The sequence below is a fragment of the Dermacentor variabilis genome, chromosome 2 (genome assembly GCF_050947875.1).
Source record: "Dermacentor variabilis isolate Ectoservices chromosome 2, ASM5094787v1, whole genome shotgun sequence".
NCBI lineage: Eukaryota > Metazoa > Arthropoda > Arachnida > Ixodida > Ixodidae > Dermacentor > Dermacentor variabilis.
The window spans coordinates 225,070,452-225,094,984 of NC_134569.1; the positions used below are offsets into that span (position 1 = coordinate 225,070,452).

Genomic DNA, 24,533 nt, shown 5'->3' on the forward strand with positions numbered 1-24,533 from the left:
GTAGACGCGTAGGGTACAGCTTAAATAGAACATTCGCACCACAATTTAAGTGAAGCGTTACGTATTAATGGAGCTACAAGCGATTAGAAGCTACCCTCCTCCCTAGCCATGCTTTTCCTCCTCAACTCGTTCGCCGAGCGAGTGGGGCTAAGCTCCGCTTTCACTGGTTCAGCGTCACGATGCGACGTCACATCGTCCACTTCCGGTTGTTTTGGAGCCCGCCCCCGCCCGCGCAAGACCGCTCCGCTAGCCGCTTGGCCGTCGACCCCAAGCGAGAGCTATCGAAGCAGCGTGCGTTGCGAGCATTCTGTCGTAGCGCCGAACGTGTCTTGTATTCCGGTAACCACAGGCAAGCTGGTCATTTCGGCAAATGACTGTAGGCATAAACTCATGCTGATGAAGGAACTTTAGCGTAGACGTACGTGAGCGGCCTGATCGGTCTGCACGGTCCATACACTTGTTGGTGCAGCGCTTAACCAGCCAAACAAAGCGCTAATATTGCTCTAACCAAGTGTAAAACATTTTAAACATTTATAAAAACAACGTGTTCATGATTACACTCCTGCGAAAAATACACACCAGCAGCAAAGAAGAATACACTTCGTTGCTGCTACTGTGTATGGTTGAGCTCTGTGCCACCAGGTGGCTGCACCGTGCAGACCATTCGCATTTGCCCTTCTGCTCATCTCATGGCTCATCCCGTTACGGCAAAGTCAAGCGGCCAGACTCTGTCCCCTTGTGCTTGCGTTTTCCCTAATACCGGGCTCGGGAAACGCTATTAGTAATCTTCCGGTGTAAAGTGACGGCCACAAACGCGCAAATCCTGGCGCCGATCGGATAGCAGCAGTCCGATGTGCAGCAGCCAGTTCGCTCGTACGCTGCCTTGCAGAGGGACACGAGTCGCAGCTTGACATATTGCCAGTCGCTACGTTTGCAGTCCACAAGGCAACAAAGTCGAATCATAGTGCTCGCGAAAAGACAGACCGACTCTGACCGCGGAGCTCTCTTCAAAATGGAGTACGTTGTAACACAAGCAGACGACACATGCTGTGTGCCGGAAGTGCTTAAGTGTACTGAAAAATTATTCTTGTGCATTCTATTTATGTTACTTTCTTTTCATAAAAACAAATTAACTAACATTCCAACTATTACGAAGATCATTTGTTTACCATAAAGTTGGAAAAATTATCGATCACGCGCCCTTGTCAGCCAATCGGATAGCTTGCCCCACTGACATCGTATGGGTGATTTCGGTCATATGGGTAGGGGCGGCTTAAAATTCCGCCGAGCAGTGCGCTGCAATCGGCAGCGATGTGCATATTTAAAACCTTATAATAAATTACACGCCTTACGCGGAGCACTTAGATGTGTCAATTAATGATCAGAAGGACCTACTCTAACGACTCAATACGTTTGTAGAAAATCGTCAAAAGCGTTTCAGGGTCCCTTTAAGGCCTGTTTTCTCAGAATTTATTTTTTCGCTAGTAGTGGTGCTGGGGAAGGCAATATCTCAAGAGCCGCTCTTCAGATTTGTGTGCCGTCTTTTTTATTCTCTTCCTGAATGACCTTGCCAGGGGGTAACAGGCTTCTTTTTTTGAAAGTTGGTGCAGGTAATTTATAATAAGCACGTAATTCTTGATGAATGTTCTCATTACTGGCTACATCAAATTCAATGTTGTCTTAAAATATTTTGGAGGGGAAATTAAAGAAAAGGGCTCTTTAGCCCCCTGGGATATCTATCAAGGGATCGTCACAGTGAATTTCAGCTTCCTACGATGTCCTGGTATTTCTCCAGGCTCTTCCTCAGGCATATACATGAATCACCTAGTTAGTCCTCACTAACTCTAGAACTAATTAACATATCATCATGAAACCTTGCAGTTCCTCATAGTTCGGTGGTGTGAACGTACCCTGGAAGTTTAATCTGGATATCTTAAAAAATAAAAAAGTTCGGTCTCCAGGGTAGCCTCCCCCCTTAAACAGTAGTTTCGTTTTAAAAGTAGTAAAGTCGAATCCCCTACTCAGCGGCCATTGACCACAATGCGTTTTGTATCCGCATAAACCGTACCAGCTTATTCCACAAACATTGGTTAAAATGTAGTGTTTCCACTTTTCGTCGCGCAAACACTGCGGTGCGTCGTCTCCATCGGGCGGCCCGGCAGAACAAGCCTCAGAGATCGGAACAACGGCCTCCAAGCACCCTGTACGTTCGCGCATGAAGCCACATCAACATCAACATCATTTCGACGCTGTGCCAGAGAGTGTTGTGGCGTCGTGCAAGCGAGGACTCGCATCATGCCAAAGCTCAGATAAAAAAGACGCCGGGTGCTCAGCGAAAAAGAAAAATTAGACAACGTCCGTTCTATCGAACGTGACATGAAGAAGTCGGTGCTAGCACGCGACAGGGATCGGCTGTTGACTACGGTGTGTGCCATTTGGAATGCGAAGTTGCTCGGCAGCGCTACTGCGACCACAAAGAGATGTCGGCTACGAGGTTCGACTTTTCGCCATTGTTGCCTCTGTTCTTGCCGAAATGTCGACTAGCAACAGTGATGAGGACAACACGGAAAACGAGAGCACGGGCGATTCAGGCCCGACAGTGGCAGAACCTGCGCATTACGTCAGCCTCATGAATGCAATCGTCGCGACAAGAAGAGGGGCACAATAACGTAACTCTATTCCAAACTCCGGCACCCGGCAATGAAAAAGGTGCCTCGAAACTTCTACAGCACTACCGCTTGCGTGTACCGAGAATGCGTAATGCCAACGAGTAATCTGCCGTGCGAGTGTTTGCTGAGAAGAGGGGGCTGGCTGAAAAGCTGGCACACAGCTTCAGTAAGTTTGAGGCGGCTGTCGTCGTGCTAGGCCACTTCACACTTTTGTCGCGTGAAGTGAATAAATACTGCCTGTTTTGTCGCCTTTCATCGCACTCTCTCCGAGTTCTGTTTTCCCCAGGTAAGTGGGTGATTTCATGCTATTTTGGCTAAACAGTACTGCCATTTAGGATGTGCTTTTTCCGAGCTCCGGCCAACTACAGGTTAACGAGGTTTCACTGTATGCGGCGTTTTTACGGTAATGCCGTTTCAGACTTGGAGTCATGGCTAAAAGTAAAAAAAATCCCGCGGCGAATGTTTTCAGCGTCCAAAATTTCAGACATACATAAACATTGGCTCTATGGCGTTTGTGCCGGTGCCATGAAGGTGTTAGAATCATCAGGCATGTCCAAAAAATCAGGTTTCCGAAAAATGGGTCATTGACTGTATGTGTTTCTTAATTATGCATGTGCACACCCAACATCTCCTGTCACAGTATGAGCACCAAGATGCCTAATAAGAGTACTGGCAAGCCTTTAGAGATATTTCAGATGTGGCTATGACGATTTCAGCCCTTGAGGGCCACAAAAAGCATGTGTTTACTTTTTCACACTGCCCAATTTTTTCGATTTTGATTGGATTCAGTTTTTATTTGTTATGAATAACATCTACAAGATTCACAGCTGAATTAGGCCCTGCTGCCCTCACATGGAATCTGGCGTGGCAATTTCTAAAGACTGAAATTTCGAGTAGGCATACAACTGATCATTTTTCCACTCGTGCACAGGCCTAGGTGTGATAAATTTGCCGGGATTGATGATGGATAGCTGCCATGTCATGGAGTGACCTTCACCGGGCTCTTTGATGCTCCAGGTGAACAACAAAAAGTCACACTTTCACCCGCAAGGCAAAGCATCGATTGCAACAGCAAATTAGTGGACAGCTATACGAAGTAAATAGTAGTTATATCAGCCACAGAAACTTGTAAACATAGGCACACTACGTAACTTAACAAGCATGGTGGCACACGCGCACAAGCAAACATGAACACATCTGACTCTATGACCATGGAAAATCATTGTCACAACGCTGGCGTGAGGAGATGTGGCGGCAGCAGCAGCGAGCGAATTGACATTCGTACTGTCTGTCGCCTCAACGAAAAGTGAGTCCAGTGAACACACAGCGTGCACAAAGCTACGAGCCACCGATGCACCTAAACTCTGTCCCCTAACATAGATCACTGTCACTCTCAAGGTACAGCTGGGTCAGCGCGAGCAGCCCCCGCATGCGCAGTTGCAGCCGGAATAGAATGCCACCCTCTCTACCCTCCACTGGTGCCTTGCAACGTTGGGTGCTTCATGCACGACAGGAGACTCTGCTTTCTGCCCACTTTTGTCTCTTTCACGCAGGCGACATTGAGCCGTGATCGTCAGCTCCCCTCACATGCCTTCACTCGCACATACAGCGTAGGATGCACGGCGACGGTGTTACCGCCCTTGGACTTTACACTCATGGCGATGGTGAAAATGCGCTTGGAGTGTCCATATAATTGCTATCACAACAGAAAGCAAGTGTCACAGTCTATGCTGCATCAAGCAGCCTTCTATGGATTTCCTGCCCCACAGTAAGCAGAGCCCAGAAATGTTACACTTCGAATAATCCAAGCGAAAATACATGATCTGCAGTTGGAACCACAGAAAACTTTGAATAATGCAATATCATGAATGAAGCGATTTTGTTGCAACAAGGGTTCACTGAACTCGTACAACTATGGCACATTGCACCACTCACCTGGCACGCCATGCGCAGGAGAAAGTTGACCAGGGCGTCGGCATGGTGCTTCTCAATGGGACGGTCTGGCCGTGGTGCCGTCTGCCGCGCTCTGCCACTTTGGTCCAGCAGGCGTCGACTCTCCTGCAGACAAGTTGGATCACATGCATGTAGCTTCAACTTTCTCTGTAAGCAATCTAATATACCTTCCCACTGAGGTCTTTCCAAGTTAATACTTGTATTATGTTTATAAAACTTTTCACTTGAAAACAATGGCCCCTTGGGAATCTGGCATTTAATTGCAAGTTAGATCTTATACTTTGCATTATTCAGACAGAAGCTAGTCAAGGGCTGCCACTGATCAAGCAGTTTGGTTTAGCACTTCTCAGGAGACATCCACCACAAGTACCACATATTAAAATCATGTGTGCTTCCACCTAGTACCTGTCTTGAAATCCAGAAAAATAGAACTTGCAATTGGCTCCTTTCTTACGCTCCACTGCACTGCGCTTTCTAATACTTTGTCCTTTCTTATGCTCGACTGCTTTCTTGCCAGCTCCTTATTCGGCTGCAAGTGATTACTGTATATACCTGCTTAATGAACACACTTTCTCCCCAACATATCGAAGCAAAGTTGGGGGGGTGCATTCATTGTGTGGGGTAAATTACATGGAGACATTTTCAAAACAGCAAAAAATTGAAAGGTAAGACGGTAATGATTTGAAACGTGCATAAGATAAACTTATCTTTGCAGTAAAAAAACAAGTATGTGATTTGCAAACCGTAACTTCACTCCGCATCATAGTTCAACCATAGAATAAAGAACCAACGCGTCAGCCACGCGAAGTCGCCGCAGCCTAGGCCAATCGCGCGCTCCGGACAGCACTCTCCGATCGTGCCCCACTCATCCTTGCAGCGACTTCCGGCTGTCTGCCATTATTGCAAGCATCACGTTGAAGTGCGCACCTGTTTTGACAAGCACACTGTGTGCGTCTCTTTCTTCTAACGTCCTGCTCATTAGCATGTGAAGGTTTATTAGTGTCTGATCAACGTTTTGATTTTGTGAGCAGATAAACTACCGTATTTACTCACATAACGATCGCACTTATTTGTAAAAGAAATTGACACAAATTCCAGGGTGCGATCATAATCCGGGTTAAATTTCCCGTGAAAAAAATTTTTTTTTTTCATCTCGCGTTTGCTGCGGGATGACAACAGGTGAACAAATAGGCGGCTGCCACTGTATGTAGTGCGGGACACCAAAACAAAAATGGCGGCCGGTGGAGCAAGCCAAATACGCTGAACGCGATTTTTTTTTTGTTCTCGCGAGTACATTACGTGCATTGAAACAGTTTCTTCTGTATCAGTAATAAATAATATCATTATTATCGGCAAGTTCGCGGCAATACCGTAGCCATGTCCACTTTGAGGGGACAGAAACAGGGGACAGGGGACAACAGGTGAACAAATAGGCGGCTGCCACTGTATGTAGTGCGGGACACCAAAACAAAAATGGCGGCTGGCGGAGCAAGCCGAATGAGCTGAACGCGATTTTTTTTTGTTCTCGCGAGTACACTACGTGCATTGAAACAGTTTCTTCTGTATCAGTAATAAATAATATCATTATTATTGGCAAGTTCGCGGCAATACCGTAGCCATGTCCACTTTGAGGGGACAGAAACAGAAATGGCCGCGCTTAGCTGCCAGTGACATAGAAACACATGGCCGGCACGCTGCGGAAACTGAGGCATCTGTCTTCACTACTATCCTAATGCAGCATGTTTCCGTTAGGGATGGGCGAATATCTCAGCTGTATTACAAGCGTTAGCGTATGAATAGGGTACACTTCTAACGTATCAATGTAAACGTGGCTACTATAGTTGCCGCTCGCGATTTGTTGCATGCCCACGAATGCAGATGAGAAGAATCGAAAGGCACCTTTTTTTGTTGTTGACCACAACTATTATAAAGCCTAGACATAATAAAGGCAAGTTTGGTTGTACCTCGTTTTGTTGCGGAAGTGCGGAAAGTGATGAAAGTAATGGAATGAGGCATCTACTTAAGAACGTTTGGTGCGTGCAGACCACTTGGTTTGTCTTGAAGAGTCGTTCGTGTAGCATTCGACAGATGGTAAGCACAATCATTATTAGCTAGACTTCGCACATGACATATCGCTGCGGCAAGTTCGGGGTGTGATCATTACACGGGAAATTTTTAAAAAATTGAATTTTGACGACAAAATTCAGGGTGCGATCATTATGCGAGTAAATACAGTATATGTCCCGTGCAGGCGTATAGCTCGACTTAGGGCTCATCACACACCAGGGCAGGCAACCCACCACAACCCAGGGCAGGCAGAAAAGCGAACCACAGATACGCGAATTTCACACTATGACAGACTATGGCCACTATGCCGATCAAGTGCCAACCACCCTTTCTTCACTTCGTGTGCCGCGCCCAGCTTTGCATCCAGCGCGTGCTCTCTCTTATTACAGTGGAATCTCGATGATACGATCATGGCTAACACGAATTTCCAGATGATACGAATTTTTCTGTGGTACCGGCCAAGCCCCATTACTTTGCAACATGCCAGAGAATGGTTGTTACGAAAATTACCGAAGACATTTTGGAAATTCTATAGTGTCCTTGGCAAAAGCCAGACGCTGCTGCCATCTGTGCTCCGCTTCCATGGCTTTGCTATTAGGTGACATAGCCAGTCGCTGCTGCCGTCTGTGCTCCAATTCATTCGCTCTGGTGTTCGGCGATATCGCCTGTCGTTGCTGCCGCTTTCGTTCTGCTTCCCTGCCTTTGGTACCCGGCGATCTAATCAGCCGCTGTTGGCGTTTCCGTTCTGCCTCCCTTGCTTTTGCATATGGTGACATGGTCAGTCATCGCATGCACATTCGCTCCTTGTTCTTCTGGCGTTTGGTGTTGGGAAATCCGGCGCCCGCTGCCGCTTCCCCGAACCACTTGGCGCGGAGAATCACTGGGTTGCTTCGGAGCCATGTGTCTGACTCGACTGCAACGAGACGTCTGGCGAAGGAGCGGCGGTGCAGCTGCCACCGCTGACGCATGGCCCACACGGGCGCACTCATTCCACCTCTACTGTGTGACATCACGTTTGCTATGCACAGCGGCGCCCCCCACCGGCATGCCGGTTGCTAACGAGGGGAGGAGGTTGCGCCGGTGCGCGGAGGAGAGGCCACAGTTGGCACGATTCCAGCACATGGACGGACGCGAGCATGAGTCATTAAAGGTTTTCCCCTTAATTTATTAACGCCGCCCCACCGACGGCCGCGATAGAGAACAGTGTGCAGTCACGCGATTTCTCCCTTTCTCTTTTGGTGCGGAGGCACAGACGCGGCGCCGGATAGCGCAGAGGCCGCGACTGGGCGTGAAGAGTTTGAAGTTTAGTTTGAAGCGGTGGCGTTTTGTTGCTTTTGTGCTTTTCCTCCTTTTCTGCGTGCCATCGGACGGAGTAGCTGCTGTGCTTCGGGACGCGTTTTTTGTATTAGATGTGGCCGACGGCGAGGGTCCACCACCAGCGGCTGAAACACTGCACGTGCTCAAAGTTCGGAGGCTATGGCCGCGGATGAAATGAGTGACGACACGTGCACGCGTTTTTATGGATTTGAACAAAGTCTGCTAAGTGACCTGACAAAGAAAAAGAGGCAGAAGGACATTAGAGAGTTTTTATTCAAGAAATAAACGCTTTTTACGTACGTGTGCCTGAGTGAGTTCACCTCTGACTTTTAATTTAGCTAGCTTTAATTGTTTCGTTGATACGAATTTCGGCTAATACGAATATTTTTCATGACCCCGTGAGATTCGTATCATCGAGATTCTACTGTACATCAAAGTAAAGTACATAAAGCTGCGCATGTTGCAGAGAGCCAGGCCACAATCTTGATTCTGCCAATTTATAACTGTTTATGACATACATCTCGCTACTAAAGCTTTTATGCGTGAAAAGTGCATTTATTCTGCTTCTTTTTTTATGTGTTACATTAAGTACTGAGTGCAGTAGTTCTTTCAAAAAAAAGAAAATCTGGTGTAACCTACATAAACACCTACTTACCCTATGGTAGGGAAAGAGATAAGCAGTCAGCCGGGGATTTTTGGAAAGGTCATAATGTGGTGTTTGTAGCAACGAAGTTTCACTCTTGAAGCATGGAATTGTATTTGTGCAGTCTTCAAAAGTTCTGAAACATATCTATTTTAGTTCTCTCTATACAGTATATTTTTTGCAAGTCACCACAAATTTATAATACAAAAAACTGTGTAAAATGTTTTCACTTCAACTTAGAAAAAGGCTGATTACATATTTGCACTCGGCGCACTAAATTGAATATAAGCTTACAGTTTTGAATTTGTAAAGTTAACAAGAAAAAAGTGACACTGCATTTGTGGACCCCCCCCCCTCTTCCAGCACAGAGCAACAGACGAAGCAGGAAGATGCCACTCGTGCGTCCCTTGACTGATATGTCTCCACCAACATGCTGAAGTAGTACATCCGGTCAGAGCCGGCCAATTGCAATGTGCGTTACTCACCTCAGAGGTCGACTGGGGCGGTGGCGTCTGCTGTGGTTGCTGCTGCTGTTCTTCGCGGTGGCGCTGCATCTCCCAGCGGACAACCACCTCGGCCAGATCGACTGCCAGCTTCTTGTGCTCAATGTTGGCATTGGGCGTGAAGCCGAGTCGCTGCACCGAGCTCACCATGTGCTGCACCAGGTGGTGCCGGACGGGATAGTAGACCCGGTAGTGGCGGTACAGCAGCTGCAGCATGTGCACCAGCTGGGCCAGCGTGTGGCCCTCCTCGACGATGATCTTCTTGGTCCAGTGGGTGAGCATGGTGTTGCCATCCTCCATGCGGGCAGGCATGGCCGGCGTCAGGATCTCTAGGGCTTGGCGCACCACCGAACGGGCCTCCACGGCGTGAGCCTTCAGCAGGCTGTGGAACACCTGCACGGTGGCCACCGCACAGAGTCAATTAGGTTGTGGAAAGTGGAGCGGAAATTAATTATTTATTTCTTTGCCGACTTTACTGCACCATTAACGATTGGAGTCGTTTCGACCGCGCAATATAGCATGTCGGTTTGGCTGTTTTCTAACATGTCAGCAATAAGCTTTTCTTACTGCGGTTTTGTATTTTTATGCCTACCCTGCTTGGACACCGAGACTCCAGTATATAAAAACCTACAAAATTAAAAAAGAAACGCTAAAGTAATAAAAGACAACGATTTAACTTGCAATAATATCATTGTTCCTGCAGCAATCGGCGAAACCCGTGTACCGCGGACAATTTAAGCATGTTTTCAGGCATTTGAGATATACTAATTTGACTTAAACTGACTCTACCGACATGACTTGCGCTGACTTTCTAGCGAGAGCCCCCCCCCCCCAATATATTACAGCGCTAAAGGAAGAGAAAGAAGTGGTGAGAAGGTTTGCAGTATCACGCAAACAATAAGAAAAAATAACATAGCGACAACAGTTGCAAATTTCAAATACAGATTTTCATCAAGTAAAAAAAAAAAGGTCGAAGTTTGCATCCATTTATTACTTCTACATTTGCACTTAAATTCGTTTTCGTGGGTTTCCGTTTGTACTCCTGTAGAGCATGCAGTCGCGGTGGTGAAAGGTCATCGGTTTGCCTGTATGGTTTGCCTAGCCGAGTTCACGGCCGCCTGCACACGTGAGGTTCCGGAACTACAAGGCCAGAACCGTTTAGAAATCATTCTATATTGAGTTACCCGTCACGATCAGGAAAACACATCTATCGCAGATAAATCAAAGAAGTTTTTAGGCACATAGGGCCCTCTGGGCTGTACTTAGTGGCAATAAGGTATCCTCGCCGCCTACGGGATAATCTGACTGAGCTAAGTCGAATGCTTGGTTGCCATAGTCGGAAGTTCAAATCTTTCTATAAGGGTATTTTTTTTTTAATATGATGATGGTGAGCTTGAAATTCACCTCCTCCAGTGCACATCTGCAGGCTTGGAGTGATGCCTGATACAGGAAAAAGATACCGAGTGCGAATGGGGTACTAATCCAGGTACAACCAAATTAGGAAGGCCCACTAAGCTTCAACAAAAACACTCCATCACCATAACAGGTATTAGCCTCCCTGGTGCACTATTCGGCCACTACCTCCCGAATTATGCCTACAATTAAGCATGGCCCTCAGTCCCCAACAGCTGCGGAGCACCTGACCAAGGCAGCGGTCAGGCCTGTAACACAACAGAGGGTGCAAAGAATCTCTGGGTCCGGACAGGCTACGAATGGAAACAGACCCATGCAACGCTTAACACCCAAACCCTCTCGAGTGATGCTAGCTCAGCAGGACTCCTTGAGGAACTATCGGACATTGTTTGGGATATCATCAACCTTAGTGAGATTAGCAAAACGGGAGAGGCTTATACATTGCTGAATAACGGACATGTCCACTGCTATAGAGGTCTCCCAGATAAGAAGCAATACGGGGTAGGATTCCTAATCCATAAGGACACAGGGGGCAGCACTGACAAATTCTACAGCATTAATGATAGGGTAGCTGTAGTCGTAATTAAACTTAATAAGAGGTATAAATTAAAGGTAATACAAGATGTGGGGTCCTCCTCCGTGCTCTTGGGACAAAGGAACGATTACACAGTAGTGAAAACAATCACAAGGGCATTTATTGCACCTTTCATAGATCAATGCCTGCTACCTGAGTTGCTATCCACAAAACATGCCAATGGTCGCATGACAAATCTAGGAAGTCCGACTCACCGCGACCAGATAGCAAGCGAATATGTTCACCCCATGCTGGATCCCAACACCTGGTCATTCGCGTGTACGGTCACGCAAACGGTGGCGCGTTTGAAGGCGGCCACGCGAGACAGTCTCGCAGAAGCATGGATCGGCGCACGCGCAAGTCCGTCGCGCTCGCCGGCCCGCCACCCAAGAATTGGTGTTCTCCCCTGCGCCCCCAAGTAACCCCACCGTGAGGTGGGGTTAGCAGCGCAACACTCGCGCCATCTCTCGCACTGCACTTCAACCACTTCGACCGCCGCGGGCGCCAGGTCACGCGGCGAAGCCACACTGCAGGAGCTATGCGGCAAAACAAGATATCAGGGGACGCGTGAGAGTCGCGCATCCCCACAAAGCCTACGCTCCAACATCCAGTCACAATGATGATGAAGTAGATCAGTGTTATGAAGATGTTGAATTAGCAATGAGAAAAGTGCAAACTCAGTATACTGTAGTAATGGGCGACTTCAATGCAAAAGTAGGGAAAAAGTAGGTTCGTGATCAAGCAATTGGCAACTACGGCATCGATTCTAGGAACGCTAGAGGAGAGATGGCGGTAGAATTCACAGAAAGGAACAAGCGTCGAATAATGAAAACTTTTTTCAGAAAGCGTAGCAAGAGAAAGGGGACCTGGAAAAGCCCTAATCGTGAAACAAGAAATGAAACTGATTTCATACTTACTGCCGATCCCAGCACAGTGCAGGATGTAGAAGTGATAGGTAGGGTAAAGTGCAGTGATGACAGGTTACTGAGGGCTAGGATTCACATCAATTTAAAGAGAGAGAGAGGGGGAGTAAAATTGGTCAAGAAGAAAGAGGTCAACTTAGAGGCAGTAAGGGTAAAAGCTGACAAGTTTAGGCTGGTAAAGTTACTTAAATTATGGGGTTCTATGTGCCAAAACCACTTTCTGATTATGAGGCACACCGTAGTGGAGGACTCCAGAAATTTCGACCACCTGGGTTCTTTAACGTGCACCTAAATCTAAGTACACGGGTGTTTTCGCATTTCGCCCCCATCGAAATACGGCCACCGTGGCTGCGATTCAATCCCGCGACCTCGTGCTCAGCAGCCTAACACCATAGCCACTGAGCAACCATGGCGGGTATTCAGGCTGGGACTTGCAAACAAATATGCAGCCTTAGAACAGAGATGATGATGATGACATAGAGCTATGAAAGGAACCGCAACTAGGTTGGCTTCAGAGGTAGCAATTGAAGTGGGAGGCAAGGCACCAAGGCAACCAGTAGGCAAGCTCTCCCAAGTAACTTAGGACCTAATAATGAAACGACAAAGAATGAAAGTGTCCAACTCAAGAGATAAGATAGAATTCGCGGAATTGTCAAAACTGACTAACAAGGTGAAAATAAGCTATATTCTAAACTATAACGTGAGAAAGACTGAAGAAGCCGTAAAAAATGGACGCAGCCTGAAATCAGTGAGAAGGAAACTTGGCATAGGACAAACCAAGATGTATGCACTGAAAGATAAGCCGGGTAATATCATCAGCAATTTCGAAGGTATTGTACAAGCAGCAAAAGAATTCTATACTGACCTGTACAGTATTCAGAGGGCTCAGGATAACTCCATTTGAAACAGTAATGAACAGGATACAGTAACTCCTCCTATAACTAGCGATGAGGACAGAAGGGCCTTGCAAGACATTAAATGAGGAAGAGCAGCAGGAGAAAATGGAATAACAGTCAATTTAATCAAAGATGGAGGAAACATAAAGCTTGGAAAACTGGCAGCTCTCTATACGAAGTGTCTATTGACTGCAAGGGTCCCAGAAAACTGGAAGAATGCAAACATTATACTAATCCACAAAAAGGGAGACACTAAAGAACTGAAAAATTATAGGCTCATGGGCTTACTCCCACTCCCACTATTATATAAAATATTTACCAAAATAATCATCAATAGAATAAAGCCAACACTGGACTTTAGTCAAAGAAGGGAACAGGCTGCCTTCATGAAGGCATACTCTACAATGGATCACATCCATGTCATTCATCAGGTTATCGAGAAATCTGCAGAATACAATAAGCCTCTCTACATGGCTTTCATAGATTATCAAAAGGCATTTGATTCAGTAGAGATACTAGCAGTCATTGAGGCACTACGTAATCAAGGAGTACAGAAGGCTTACGTAAATACCCTGGAAAATATCTACAGAGCTTCCACAGCTACCCTAATTCCACACAAGAAAAGCAGGAAGATGCCTGTAAAGAAAGGGGTCAGAAAGGGAGACACAATCTCTCCAATGCTATTCACTGCATGCTTGGAAGAGGTATTCAAGCTATTAAAATGGAAACACTTAGAAGTAAGGATCGATGGCGAATGTCATCAGAAACCTTCGGTTTGCTGATGACATTGTTTCTGCAACAATGCAGACGAATTACAACAAATGATTGAGGACCTAACAGAGAGTGTGTGGGAGTGGGGTTGAGGATTATTATGCAGAAGACAAAGATAATGACAAATAGATGGGCAAGGGAACAAGAGTTCAAGATCGCCAATCAGCCTCTAGAGTCTGTGAGGAGTACGTTTACCTAGGTCAATTAATCACAGGGAACCCTGATCACGAGAGGGAAATTCATAGAAGAATAAAAACGGATTGGATCGCATTTTGCAGACATTGTCAGCTCCTGACTGGAAGCTTACAATTATCATTGAAAAGGAAGGTGTAAAACCAGTGCATTTTACCAGTGCTGATATATGGGCAGAGGCTTGGAGACTGACAAAAAAGCTTGAGAACAAGTTAAGGACCATGCAAAGAGCGATGAAACGAAGATTGCTAGGCATAATGTTAAGAGACAGAAAGAGAGCAGTTTGGATCAGAGAGCAAACGGGTATAGCCGATATTCTATTTGACATTAAGAGAAAAAAATGGAGCTGGGCAGGTCATGTAATGCGCCGGTTAGATAACCGTTGGACCATTAGGGTTCCAGGATGGGTACCAGGAGATGGGGAATGCAGTCGAGGACGACAGAAGACAAGGTGGAGTGATGAAATTAGGAAATTCATGGGCACTAGTTGGAATTGGTTGGTGCAGGACAGGGGTAATTGGAGATCGCAGGAAGAGACCTTCGTCCTGCAGTGGACATAAAACAGGCTGATGTTGATGATGATGAACAAAGGGAAATGAAAGCGGGAGAAGATCCTACCATACCTACCAACACTGAAAAGCTGTGTACACTAAAATTCGAGAAATTTGATTTGAGAACTGTTCTTTCTGACAATAACAACATGGCAGCGTTCAGTTGTGCCATTGAGAAAAATATGTCTTGAAAAATGGCGTTTTATCATGCTTTTCAAGAAATTTCTTGCCAGCCTGGCTGATACGTTTTAGAGCACTTCTACATGGTGTCCAAGCAAAATATTTCATAATCAGACAGAAAGAATGTATGAAACTGAAAATGTACTTCTTTTTTAATAGATTTTTCCCCCTCATTTTTCGCGATACAGAAGTTGCATCCCCCCTCAAGAAAGCCCTTAGCTACAAGCAGGGCTTTGCTATATCCAGGTTTGACTGTACTTTGAAATCCGTTGTGTCAGACCAACATATCGGTGCAGAGGAGCATATGCAAACCTCAAGGATACGTGGGCCTACGTATTCTCTTGTAACCAACACTTTCCACCCAAATGAAAGAATATTTGAAAAAAAAAAAGAAAAAAGTTTTGAAGGAAAGCTACCAGCCTACGCTGATTTCCTGTTCAGTGTCCCTTCAATGCATGTGGCAGAAGTGCGGTGCCGTTCCCAGCAGAGCAGTCAGCACGCAAGCCCCTTGGCTGCTTTCAGTCAGCCGTCTCACTCGTGGTGCAAAGCGGTGTTGAGGCCTACCTGCAGCACAATGCGCTTGTGGATGGCAAACTTGGCAATGATGTGGGCTAGCAGCAGGTGGCCGTGGTACTTGGTGGCTGGATCAACGCAGTTCTTGCCCAGCAAACAGGGCCAAGCGAAGGTCATCAGCCGCCGCAGCTTAATGCCCTGCCGTCTGCAGAAATAGGTAGTTAAAGAAACAAAAATAAAATAAAATAAATTCAAGAGGAAACTTGAAAATGGATAAGTAAGGAGCAACAGACATTTGTTATATTTAGGGTTGTGAAGTGTCCCAAATTTAACAAGACAGTTCCAACTTTTCAGCAGAAGTCCTGAGTTGACCCAGTAGGGACAGCAAAATATTCCAATTCGTTTCTTGTTTTTTTTTTTTTAGCTCAGTTACAATCTCTAAACGACTTCCTTTCTTTACAATGCTTGACAGCTCATTTACACATTCTACTCTTTTATCTTCTATTGCATTTTCATAAATATAAAGTCAGTTCTTGTCGGGGTTCTAGTTCTGTAGTAGGCCCTAACCCCTCACAGTACTTCTATATGTACACTTGAAGCTCGTTATAGCAGAGTTGAAGCTAAAATTACTTAATTATAGCCATTACCTTGTTGCATCGATTATTGCTCTTTTATGCAGTGTACGGCCGATGGTGTGCACAAATTTAAACATGGAAAGAAGGCTATGGCTCCGCAGCCCGTCGAACAACTATGCGGCCATGTATGCAATGAAATTTTAATAAATAAGCAATAAAGAAACTTCGGTGTGTGCAACACACAAATTTTTAGCATCTGACGTGAGAGCCATTACAAGAGCCTCCTTCTGTTGCAAGGTGTCGGTCTTTTGCTTCCTCTTTCTATTTGGCTCACTCACAATGTCGTTAAACCAGTGTAACAGTGACATAGACGTAGGGAACAGCTAGCACGCTGTGACGTAAACGAAGCCTATTCTGTTCGAGCAGCACGTGGCAAACAAAATGGTGCGTCAATTACTGGGCGACCTCCATGACTTCCGGAGCTGGTCGGAGGTCACGCTGAGCTGCGCTGGCCTGCATGACACGCTGCAGCGAGAAAGCGAACTGGAGGCACTGGTTTTCCACACACCCTGCGCAAGCAACACCACCGATGTGCGACGCGGCACAGATAGGCATGGCTAGCATGGTATCCCAGATGGCTACCTCAAAGGATGCGCCTGTGAGCTTAGCTTCGCCAGCTATGCACTGGCGAAGCACTGGCGCACTATGCACTGGCGCAGCTATGCAGCGAGGGAGACAAGTACAATAATGAGCAGGTGCTTGTATGCGACCACAGTGCAGGTGGCTATGCACGGTAGTGAAAAAGACCAGTGTGGCTCGAAGAGATATTTAACGTGGGACTGACCGAATGCTGGACCCGGCGGAAAGCAATATGCTTGGTCTGCAATGGGCAAAATTTTTTGTTTCAGAGACGAAGGTACCATATTTACTCGCATAATGATCACACTCGCGTCATGATTGCACCGCTGAATTTTGTCGCCAAAATTTGATTGTTTTTCTTTCCCGTGTAATGATCGCACCCCGAACTTGTCGCAGCAATTTGTCGTGTGCCAAGTCTATCTAATGATGATCGCGCTTACCATCTGTCGAATGCCACGTGAATGACTCTTGAAGACATACCAAGCAGTCTGCTGCACCAAACATTCTTAAAGCAGATGCTCCATTTCATTCCTTTCATCACTTTCCGCACTTCCGTGAAAAAAGAAGCTACAACCAAACTTACCTTGGCTTTATTATTTGCAAGCTTCACAATTGTTTTGGTCAACAACAACAACAAAAAAGGCACGTTTTGATTTATTTTGTCTCCACTCGTGGGCATGCAACAAATCGCGAGCGACAATGATAGTGGCTACGTTTACACTGATACGTTAGCAGTGTATCCTATTCATACGCCGACGCTTGTAACACAGCTAAGATATTTGCCCACCCTTAGCAGAAACGTGCTCTATTAGGATAGCAGTGAAGACAAATGCCTCAGTTTCCGCAGCATGCCCGCCATGTGTTTCTATGTCACTGGCAGCTAAGCACGCCCATTTCTGTTTCTGTCCCCTCAAAGTGGACATGGCTATATTATTGTCGCAAGCTTGCCAATATTTACGATATTATTCATTACTGATACGGAAGAATCTGTTTCGACGCGCGTAATGCACTCACGAGAACAAAAAAAAAAAGAAAAAACGCGTTCAGCACGTTCGGCTTGCTCCGCCGGCCGCCATTTTTGTTTTGGTGTCCCACACTGTTCAGTGGCAGCCGCCTGCTTGTTGACCTGTTGTCATCTCGCAGCAAACGCAGGATTAAAAACATTTCTTTTTTCTTTTCGTGGGAAATTTACCCTGCGTAATAATCGCACCCCTGAATTTGCATCAATTTCTTTTTACAAAGAAAGTGCGATCATTATGCGTCGAATACGGTAGTTTGTTATATCCAATGGGAGGACAATTTCACTTCGTTAAAATGCGGTTTTAAGTACATAGATCACTAATGGGATTTCAAGAAGAATCGCTTTTACTTTGTTATATCTATTATTTCTTACACAGTTGACTTCCGTTATTTTAACCTTCATGGGACCTAAAAAACCTCACCACATTAAACAAGATTCAGAAAAAAGACCAAAACACACCAGGTCTCCTCGATTTGGCTGCACTTTCTGCACTAGTTCAGGGAGTGCAGCACTCTAGCACTCGATTTGCCAGTGCAGCTAGCGCCACCTGCACTTCGGCACTCGATTTGACGTCGTGCTGCACGAGTTCATGTACACTTCGGCACTAGATTCTCCGCAAGTTCTTTTCTCGTGCACGTAGTGCAAGGCTTTTGATAGCAGACGACACATGCGCCTCCGTGGCCATGCAGGTGTTGGTAGAAGGCATCGACGGTGCCTGTTATTAGTAACGCAGCACGGACGCCAGTTTTCTTCAGAATGTGTACGCAGCATCTTGTTAAGGGCGCTTTCCGGGTTCAGCTACTGCTAAGTGCACTGAAGGCCGGGATTTTCCCTCAGGTCACAGTCGTTTGTATTAATTTTCACGAGCTTACCGCTACCTCGACGTTAAAAACCACATCAGTCAGTCGTTTGAAACGTTGTGCCATATATGATTCAGAAATGTGTGGAAACCGCGCTCGGTCATGCTTTCTAAATAATGATGCCGAAGTTGAACTAATTTCTAGGTACTAATACATAAATTCTTTCTACAGGACCAAAAAGGCCATTGCGCACACGTTTAAGCTCGCGGCACACACCAACAAAAGAAAAGCCACAGTCGCCCAGTCGCAGCAGACGAAGGCCTGTACGTTCTTCCACTTGTGTCCTCGATTTGACCGCTGCACTGAGAGCGCTAGTGTCGCGCTACACTTACACTTGAAGAACTGGCGCTGCACTGGCACGACACTTTTCTGAACTAGTGCAAAAAGTGCAGCCAAATCGAGGAGACCGACAGCTGACTAATTTGGCAGCATTTCCTCATTTTTAACACACCTCCAAATCAAACGTGCACCCACTTTCTATTGACAGTTTTAGCATTGCATATGCTATACCATTGCCTATGCTATAAAATAGCAGATCGTCACTGCGCATGCGCAGAACGCTAAACAATCCATAGCGTATAGCGTACGCATGCTATTTCTCAGATTTAGCGTTTGCGTCTTTACGTGGTTTGCGGGGTTTGCATGAAACATGGCAGCAGTCCCGGCTGCCCGCTTCGAATTGTATTTGGAGTTGCTTTTGCAAAATGCACTTCGTCTGTAGCAAATGATTGTGTTAACGGCTTTCTCTTAGTCTCAGGCCGCTTCAACGACAGAGTATTATGGATAACCTTGTGGCGTTTTCCAGATCGCTTCTCATTTCGAACGAGTCGAAGCCTAATAAAAGAAACATTCGAGATGTCAGTGTCACCTATCGCCACAGTCGGGAAATAGCCTCAACGACGGCATATGGCCTCTGAGATCAGAGGATCTCACCGGCAAACTAAAACTGTAAAAAATGTGCGCTGCATGGTGCATGCTGCACTATAGCATATAGCGTACGCTAAACTAAAGCTGTCTTATGTTTCCAAAGCAGAAAACTAACACAGAAATGACATTAAAGCTTGTAAACAAAGAAATCTAACATGCACTTGGTTTTTTTTTTAAAACATGGTGGCTGGTCAGGGTGTCTACGAAGTTTACATTTCCAAATTCCCTAAATTTTTCAGGTTTTCCCAGAATGCCTTTGAAAAATTTCCTTAGTGACACAGAATTTTGTTTTATGTCAAGACGGACTCACACCATGTCACCCTGAATGCTGTCACTGGCTAGTAAGCACGATAAAAAATTATGAAGAAAGCTACTTAATCCAGTTTGAATAATAAGGAGTAGTGTTTATTTTATTCATAAACAAAACAAAAGAGAGGGGTTAGTAAAATGCATAGCCAATATAATATCTTCAGGAAAAAAATGGTAAAACCAATTGCAAATCGAGCCAAACATTCTCAAATACGAATAAAAAGGAGATGCATACAGAAGTAAATATTTTAGAACATGAGCTATTTCTATCAACTGATAGCGAGCTTATCGATATGAGGCCCGCAGTGTGTTACCTCTCAACAGCTGGCAAGTCAACCTCAACTGTCCTGACATCACATACTCTCAGCCCACGCACAACGCCACAGTGTTTCATTTCACTGCTTGAAAAAGTATATTTTAGTTTGGATGAGGAATACCTGCATCTTGGCGTAAGTCAACACATTGTTTTTTTGGGCTCAAGCTCCTTCAAAGAAGCGGCGGCATGCTCCCTTTCTCATTAATTCCTGAATGCTTTGGTCCTTTCTGTTCTCGCCCACCTTCTGCCGCGTGCGCCCCACATACTATTTTAATTGCCCTCTTGGCAAGTTGTACACTCAACATTCAATTTTTAGGACTCTCTTTCGGCTGCAAAAACGTACGAAAAATTGGGCAAGTCTAAAAAATAAATGCATGTCTTTTGCTGCACTTAACGTCTCAAATCACAACTGGCAGATCCGTAAAAGCTCTGAAGGCCTGCCAGCACACTTATTAGACAAATCAGTGTTTGTACTGTAACAGGAAATGGCGGGTGCACGCAGGTACAGTCGAACGATCCCGGTTTTAACACTATATCGGTTATAACAATGGGAAGATGCTGCACCATCAACTTTTGTATGTTTTCCATGGTGAAATAACTGCTTACTACAATGCCCTGATGCGGCATTATTGGTTATAACGATGAAGTCTGGCTGCTGAGTGTCCAAGCCAAAAGTTAGCCAAATCCTTGAAAAGAAAATGAGAAATTCGAGCTGCTGCACAATGGGCTGCTGCTCCAACAGCCGTTGCACGCTCATTTTCCAGCCATCACCATGCGGCTTTCTCCAGTCGCCCTTCGAACCCTCCGGACACGAATGGGCTGTGCCCACAGCTCTACGCCGCTCTATCCTCTGAAACATGAATGGACTGTGCCAACTGCACTGCAAGCAGATTGCTCGCATGTTGCTCATTGGCTCCTCATTCATCCTGTACTCCCCCCTCAGCCTCCCTATTGGCGCTGAGCCGTGCTCCTGTCCCCTAAGCTCAACCTAGGCACATGCTGCCACTAAAAGGGTCGTTATCAGGGTCAGATAGCAACCCCCTTAATGGCAGCGTATGTGTAGGGGTCAGGCACCTGCTCGCTGACTGGTCAAGTTCGAATTATCTGGCAAGGGGCAGCTTTGGGGTCGAAATAACAAAACTATTGGCCCATAAAAATGCATGAGTGCCAGCTGGGACCATGGGTCGAGACTTAACAGAAATATCAAATTAACAGGAGTTGAACTAACAGAGTTTTCTGTATACTGTTTCATTATAACGAGATTTGAATGTGCTGGTAGCCTTGTTAGCATGATAACTACTGCACCTCTCGATACAAATTGCAAAGTGGTAGGACTAGAAAAAGTTGTGCAACTAAGTTGCATGTACAGTCTGGCAACTCCAGGCACAGACAGGGTTGGGCGTCAGAAAAAACGGAAGTCAACTGTGTCATCACATTGTATGGCTTTTCAGTACGCACATGGTCAGCGGACCTCTACAAGTTTCCCATTTTAATTCACACCAATGATTTTTTCCAGCATATCACCAATTAATTAAAGTGCAGAGATCTTGCGCAAGAAACCTTAAATTGCATAATTTGTGCGGCGATGTATCATATCTGGCATTGCTTCCCCTCAGACTCCGTAAAGAGAGAACGCCTCTCAGTCACGAAGTCCTGAGGCCTCGTCACATGAAGGACCATGTCCCGCATACTTTGTGCGCAAGGATGATTTCATCATTGGGGAACCAGCACCAGTTGTTTGTTTATAGAGAGCTGACCAAAAATGAATCAACAATGACGACGACAGTGAGCATAAACCATGCAGTGGCTGACTGCAGCAAGGCACTGGATCGTGGGTCATGCACTAAATATTTTAGCCTACAGAAGAACAGATGCAATTTGCCAATAAGATTTTTAAATTACTCACAATTCAATTCATATTTATATGTTAACACACACCTAGTTTTCAGCAAATACAGTCAACAACCGATTTTCCAGACGCCCAATACTTCAGACGCTCTCGCGGGACCCACCATGTACCACATAGAATCAATGTATAAGATTGTCTGAAATTTCGTATGCAAGAACCTACGCTGTCTGATTTTCTGAAACGGCATTAATCAAAGCCACCGCCACCGCCACTTTGATTATCTCACCTCCTCAAATTGGTGCTCTCACACACAGATCCACTGGTAGCCATAGCCACCACTGCTACAGTGCTAAGCCTAGCTACTTTGATGTTTGCTACCAAGCTTCTTGCTGTTAGGTGCCGTGATTTTCATTGGAAGAATTCTGTGCTGTTCGCAATGGCACCGGCTCCGCTTTTGTAATCTTCTCCAATGGCTTCAAAGCTCGGAAATCACCGACACATTGCATAATGCCGGTTCCCGAAAGTTCGCTTCGCCTAAATACAGTAGTGTTACGCGGTGAAGCACACGCGAAGTATTGCGGTGAAGTATGCCATCACTGGGAAGGGGAAATGTCACAGGGCATGGTATGTATTCCTTCAATATACATGCGTGCATCCGCCGTCTCCTGTCCCAGCACGAGCACCGGTAAACCTCATATGTGCACGGGCCGGCCTTTAGAGCTGTTTCAAACGTGCCAGGGCGCTTTGACCCCTTGAGGGCAGTAAAAAAGCATTCAATTTTTTTTACTGCCCAATTTTTTAGTCCTTTTGTGACCCCTAGGGAGCGCGAAAAATAGGAAATTGACAGTAAATGCTTAAGCTGGTGCAAGTCTAAAATGCGTCCTTTTAGTTTTAACTGAGCGGGCATATTTCACCAATGCTGAAACAATGCATGTCAACTGTGTTCGTGCAAGAAATCGAAAATATACTTTTTAACTGTTATATGTTTAACCTCAACATAACAAAGTCAGTAAAATAGGCACTTCGTTGTATTCAAACTTCAAACTCTGTTACACAATGCCGACCACTTATAAGGTAAGTCACTAGAGTCTCCATTATCCACACCATCAGCAGCACTGTACTACAAGCAAAATACCATCTTCAAAGGTTGCACATCTACAAAACACGTAGACCAAGCAGCTGCACATATCTAAGAATCGACGCATGTGACCGAGATGTTGGCATCCGTTTAAATTTACAAACATCAAAAAGTTAAGGGAGGATGTGGCAATTGAAATGGTCAAATTGTCAAAATTTTCAATTTTCTGAATTACATTTTTTCTTTATCTATGGACCTTTTTACCTCGTGGTGAAATATTATAACAATGTATGCGGTAGAAATTAAGAAAACAGCACTTTCCTAGAGTGCTGTCATCAAAAATTGTGACAAAATTGGCCTTTGAAAGGCCCTGCCGCACCGTCGATCACCCGGCTATCCGTTCACGCAGCGCTGGCATCTTGGTATCGTCGTAAAGAGAAGAGATTGGAGCTAAAAATTGCTAAAAATAAACCAGCAAACGCAAGCAGAAAAAAGGCAAATGTGGAATTGCGATTGGGCACAGTAGTCACGTGGGCACATGGCACGCTCCTACTAGTTGTAGATTTGAATTCCTGACGAATTTTTTTCGTGCACATGCACGGCAGCGAGCTGTTCATTCTGATCAACACGAATGATGATCGTGGCAGCTTGCAAACCTTTTCTGTGATGAGCCCCAAAGGAATCAAGTTCCAAATGGCCCACGTGTACGGAAGACCACGAAAGGTGCAGAAAAGAGGGAGAAAGCTACTCATAGAAGAGGATGCCGCCAAGCTTGTTGACGAGGCACAACTGGCGCATGTGGGTGAGCGGGAAAGCGTGCCCGCATACGGTGCTGATGATGCGACCATGAGCTACCGTGACAGTGCGTCCACGAGTGATCGTGACAGCGCTTCCACAAGCGATGGTGAAGGCACGTCCACAAGCAATTGTGAAGGCGCGACCACGAGCGATGGTGATGGTGCGACCGCGAACGATGGTGACGGCAACGCGACATCGACTGAGCAGAAGTTTATGTCACATAATAGACTGCGGATTTCAGCTCCAACTCTCACTAATAAAGAGGTTGCGCAATGAGCGACAAGGGCGGACGTTTTGAATGCGCTGTCACTGCCTCTGCATGACGGATGGGTGCACAACGATCAAAGAGGCAACTATCGTGCACGAAACTGCTGCAAGAATGCAAAAGCTACATCAATATGTAAAGAAAATGTGTCCTCATAGGCAAAGGACTACATCCCAGGCAGGTTTTAGGTGCTCAAAGTAAAGATTCAAATGTTTACAACAAATGAAACTTCGAGCTCAGTTTTCTCAGCTTTCATTTTTTTGCGCAGTTGCTTTCAGTCATCCCAGTGCCGTTTCACAACGAATGAAGACAAGATCATTGGCTTTTGCACTTAGGTCCTGAAACATTGATGAGTGCAGTAAGGCTGTCCATTTTTAACAGCGCCTCATAAGAAAAATTTATAATGGGCTTTTTGCAAAAGTTCTTAGTAAGATAATACGCATAAGAAAGTTTTAAAAAATATTTTAATGCTCATTTCAGCATTTAAAAAATAAACCAATAGCTTTATTGCACAGAATGGGCCTTTGTGAACATGCGGATGAGACAATCTTGGTGAACTTGAGTGTAATTAATTAATTAATTTGGGGACGACCATTAGAGGCTGTCAATTGTTGTAACTTGAAAACTACAGTATTTATTGGAATCTAGGCTGACAGTTTTTTTTTCAAATAATCATATTTCGAACTCTAGGGCCGGCTTAGATTCGAAGATTTTAAGAAAAACGTGTCGGT

At 45.5% G+C, this 24,533-nt stretch overlaps 1 protein-coding gene across 9 annotated transcripts in view; it reads right to left on the bottom strand.

The window, feature by feature from the left end:
• Nipped-A (Transcription-associated protein Nipped-A) overlaps window positions 1-24,533 on the bottom strand; it is a 435,149-nt gene that overhangs the window by 174,015 nt on the left and 236,601 nt on the right. For all 9 annotated transcript variants that reach the window (XM_075682662.1, XM_075682661.1, XM_075682656.1 and 6 more), the window contains 3 exons: window positions 15,217-15,370; window positions 9,135-9,545; window positions 4,605-4,727 (listed from right to left, as the gene is read on the bottom strand). In XM_075682662.1, coding sequence (XP_075538777.1) covers window positions 4,605-4,727; window positions 9,135-9,545; window positions 15,217-15,370 — 688 coding nt within the window. The remainder of the gene's footprint in view (window positions 1-4,604; window positions 4,728-9,134; window positions 9,546-15,216; window positions 15,371-24,533) is intronic.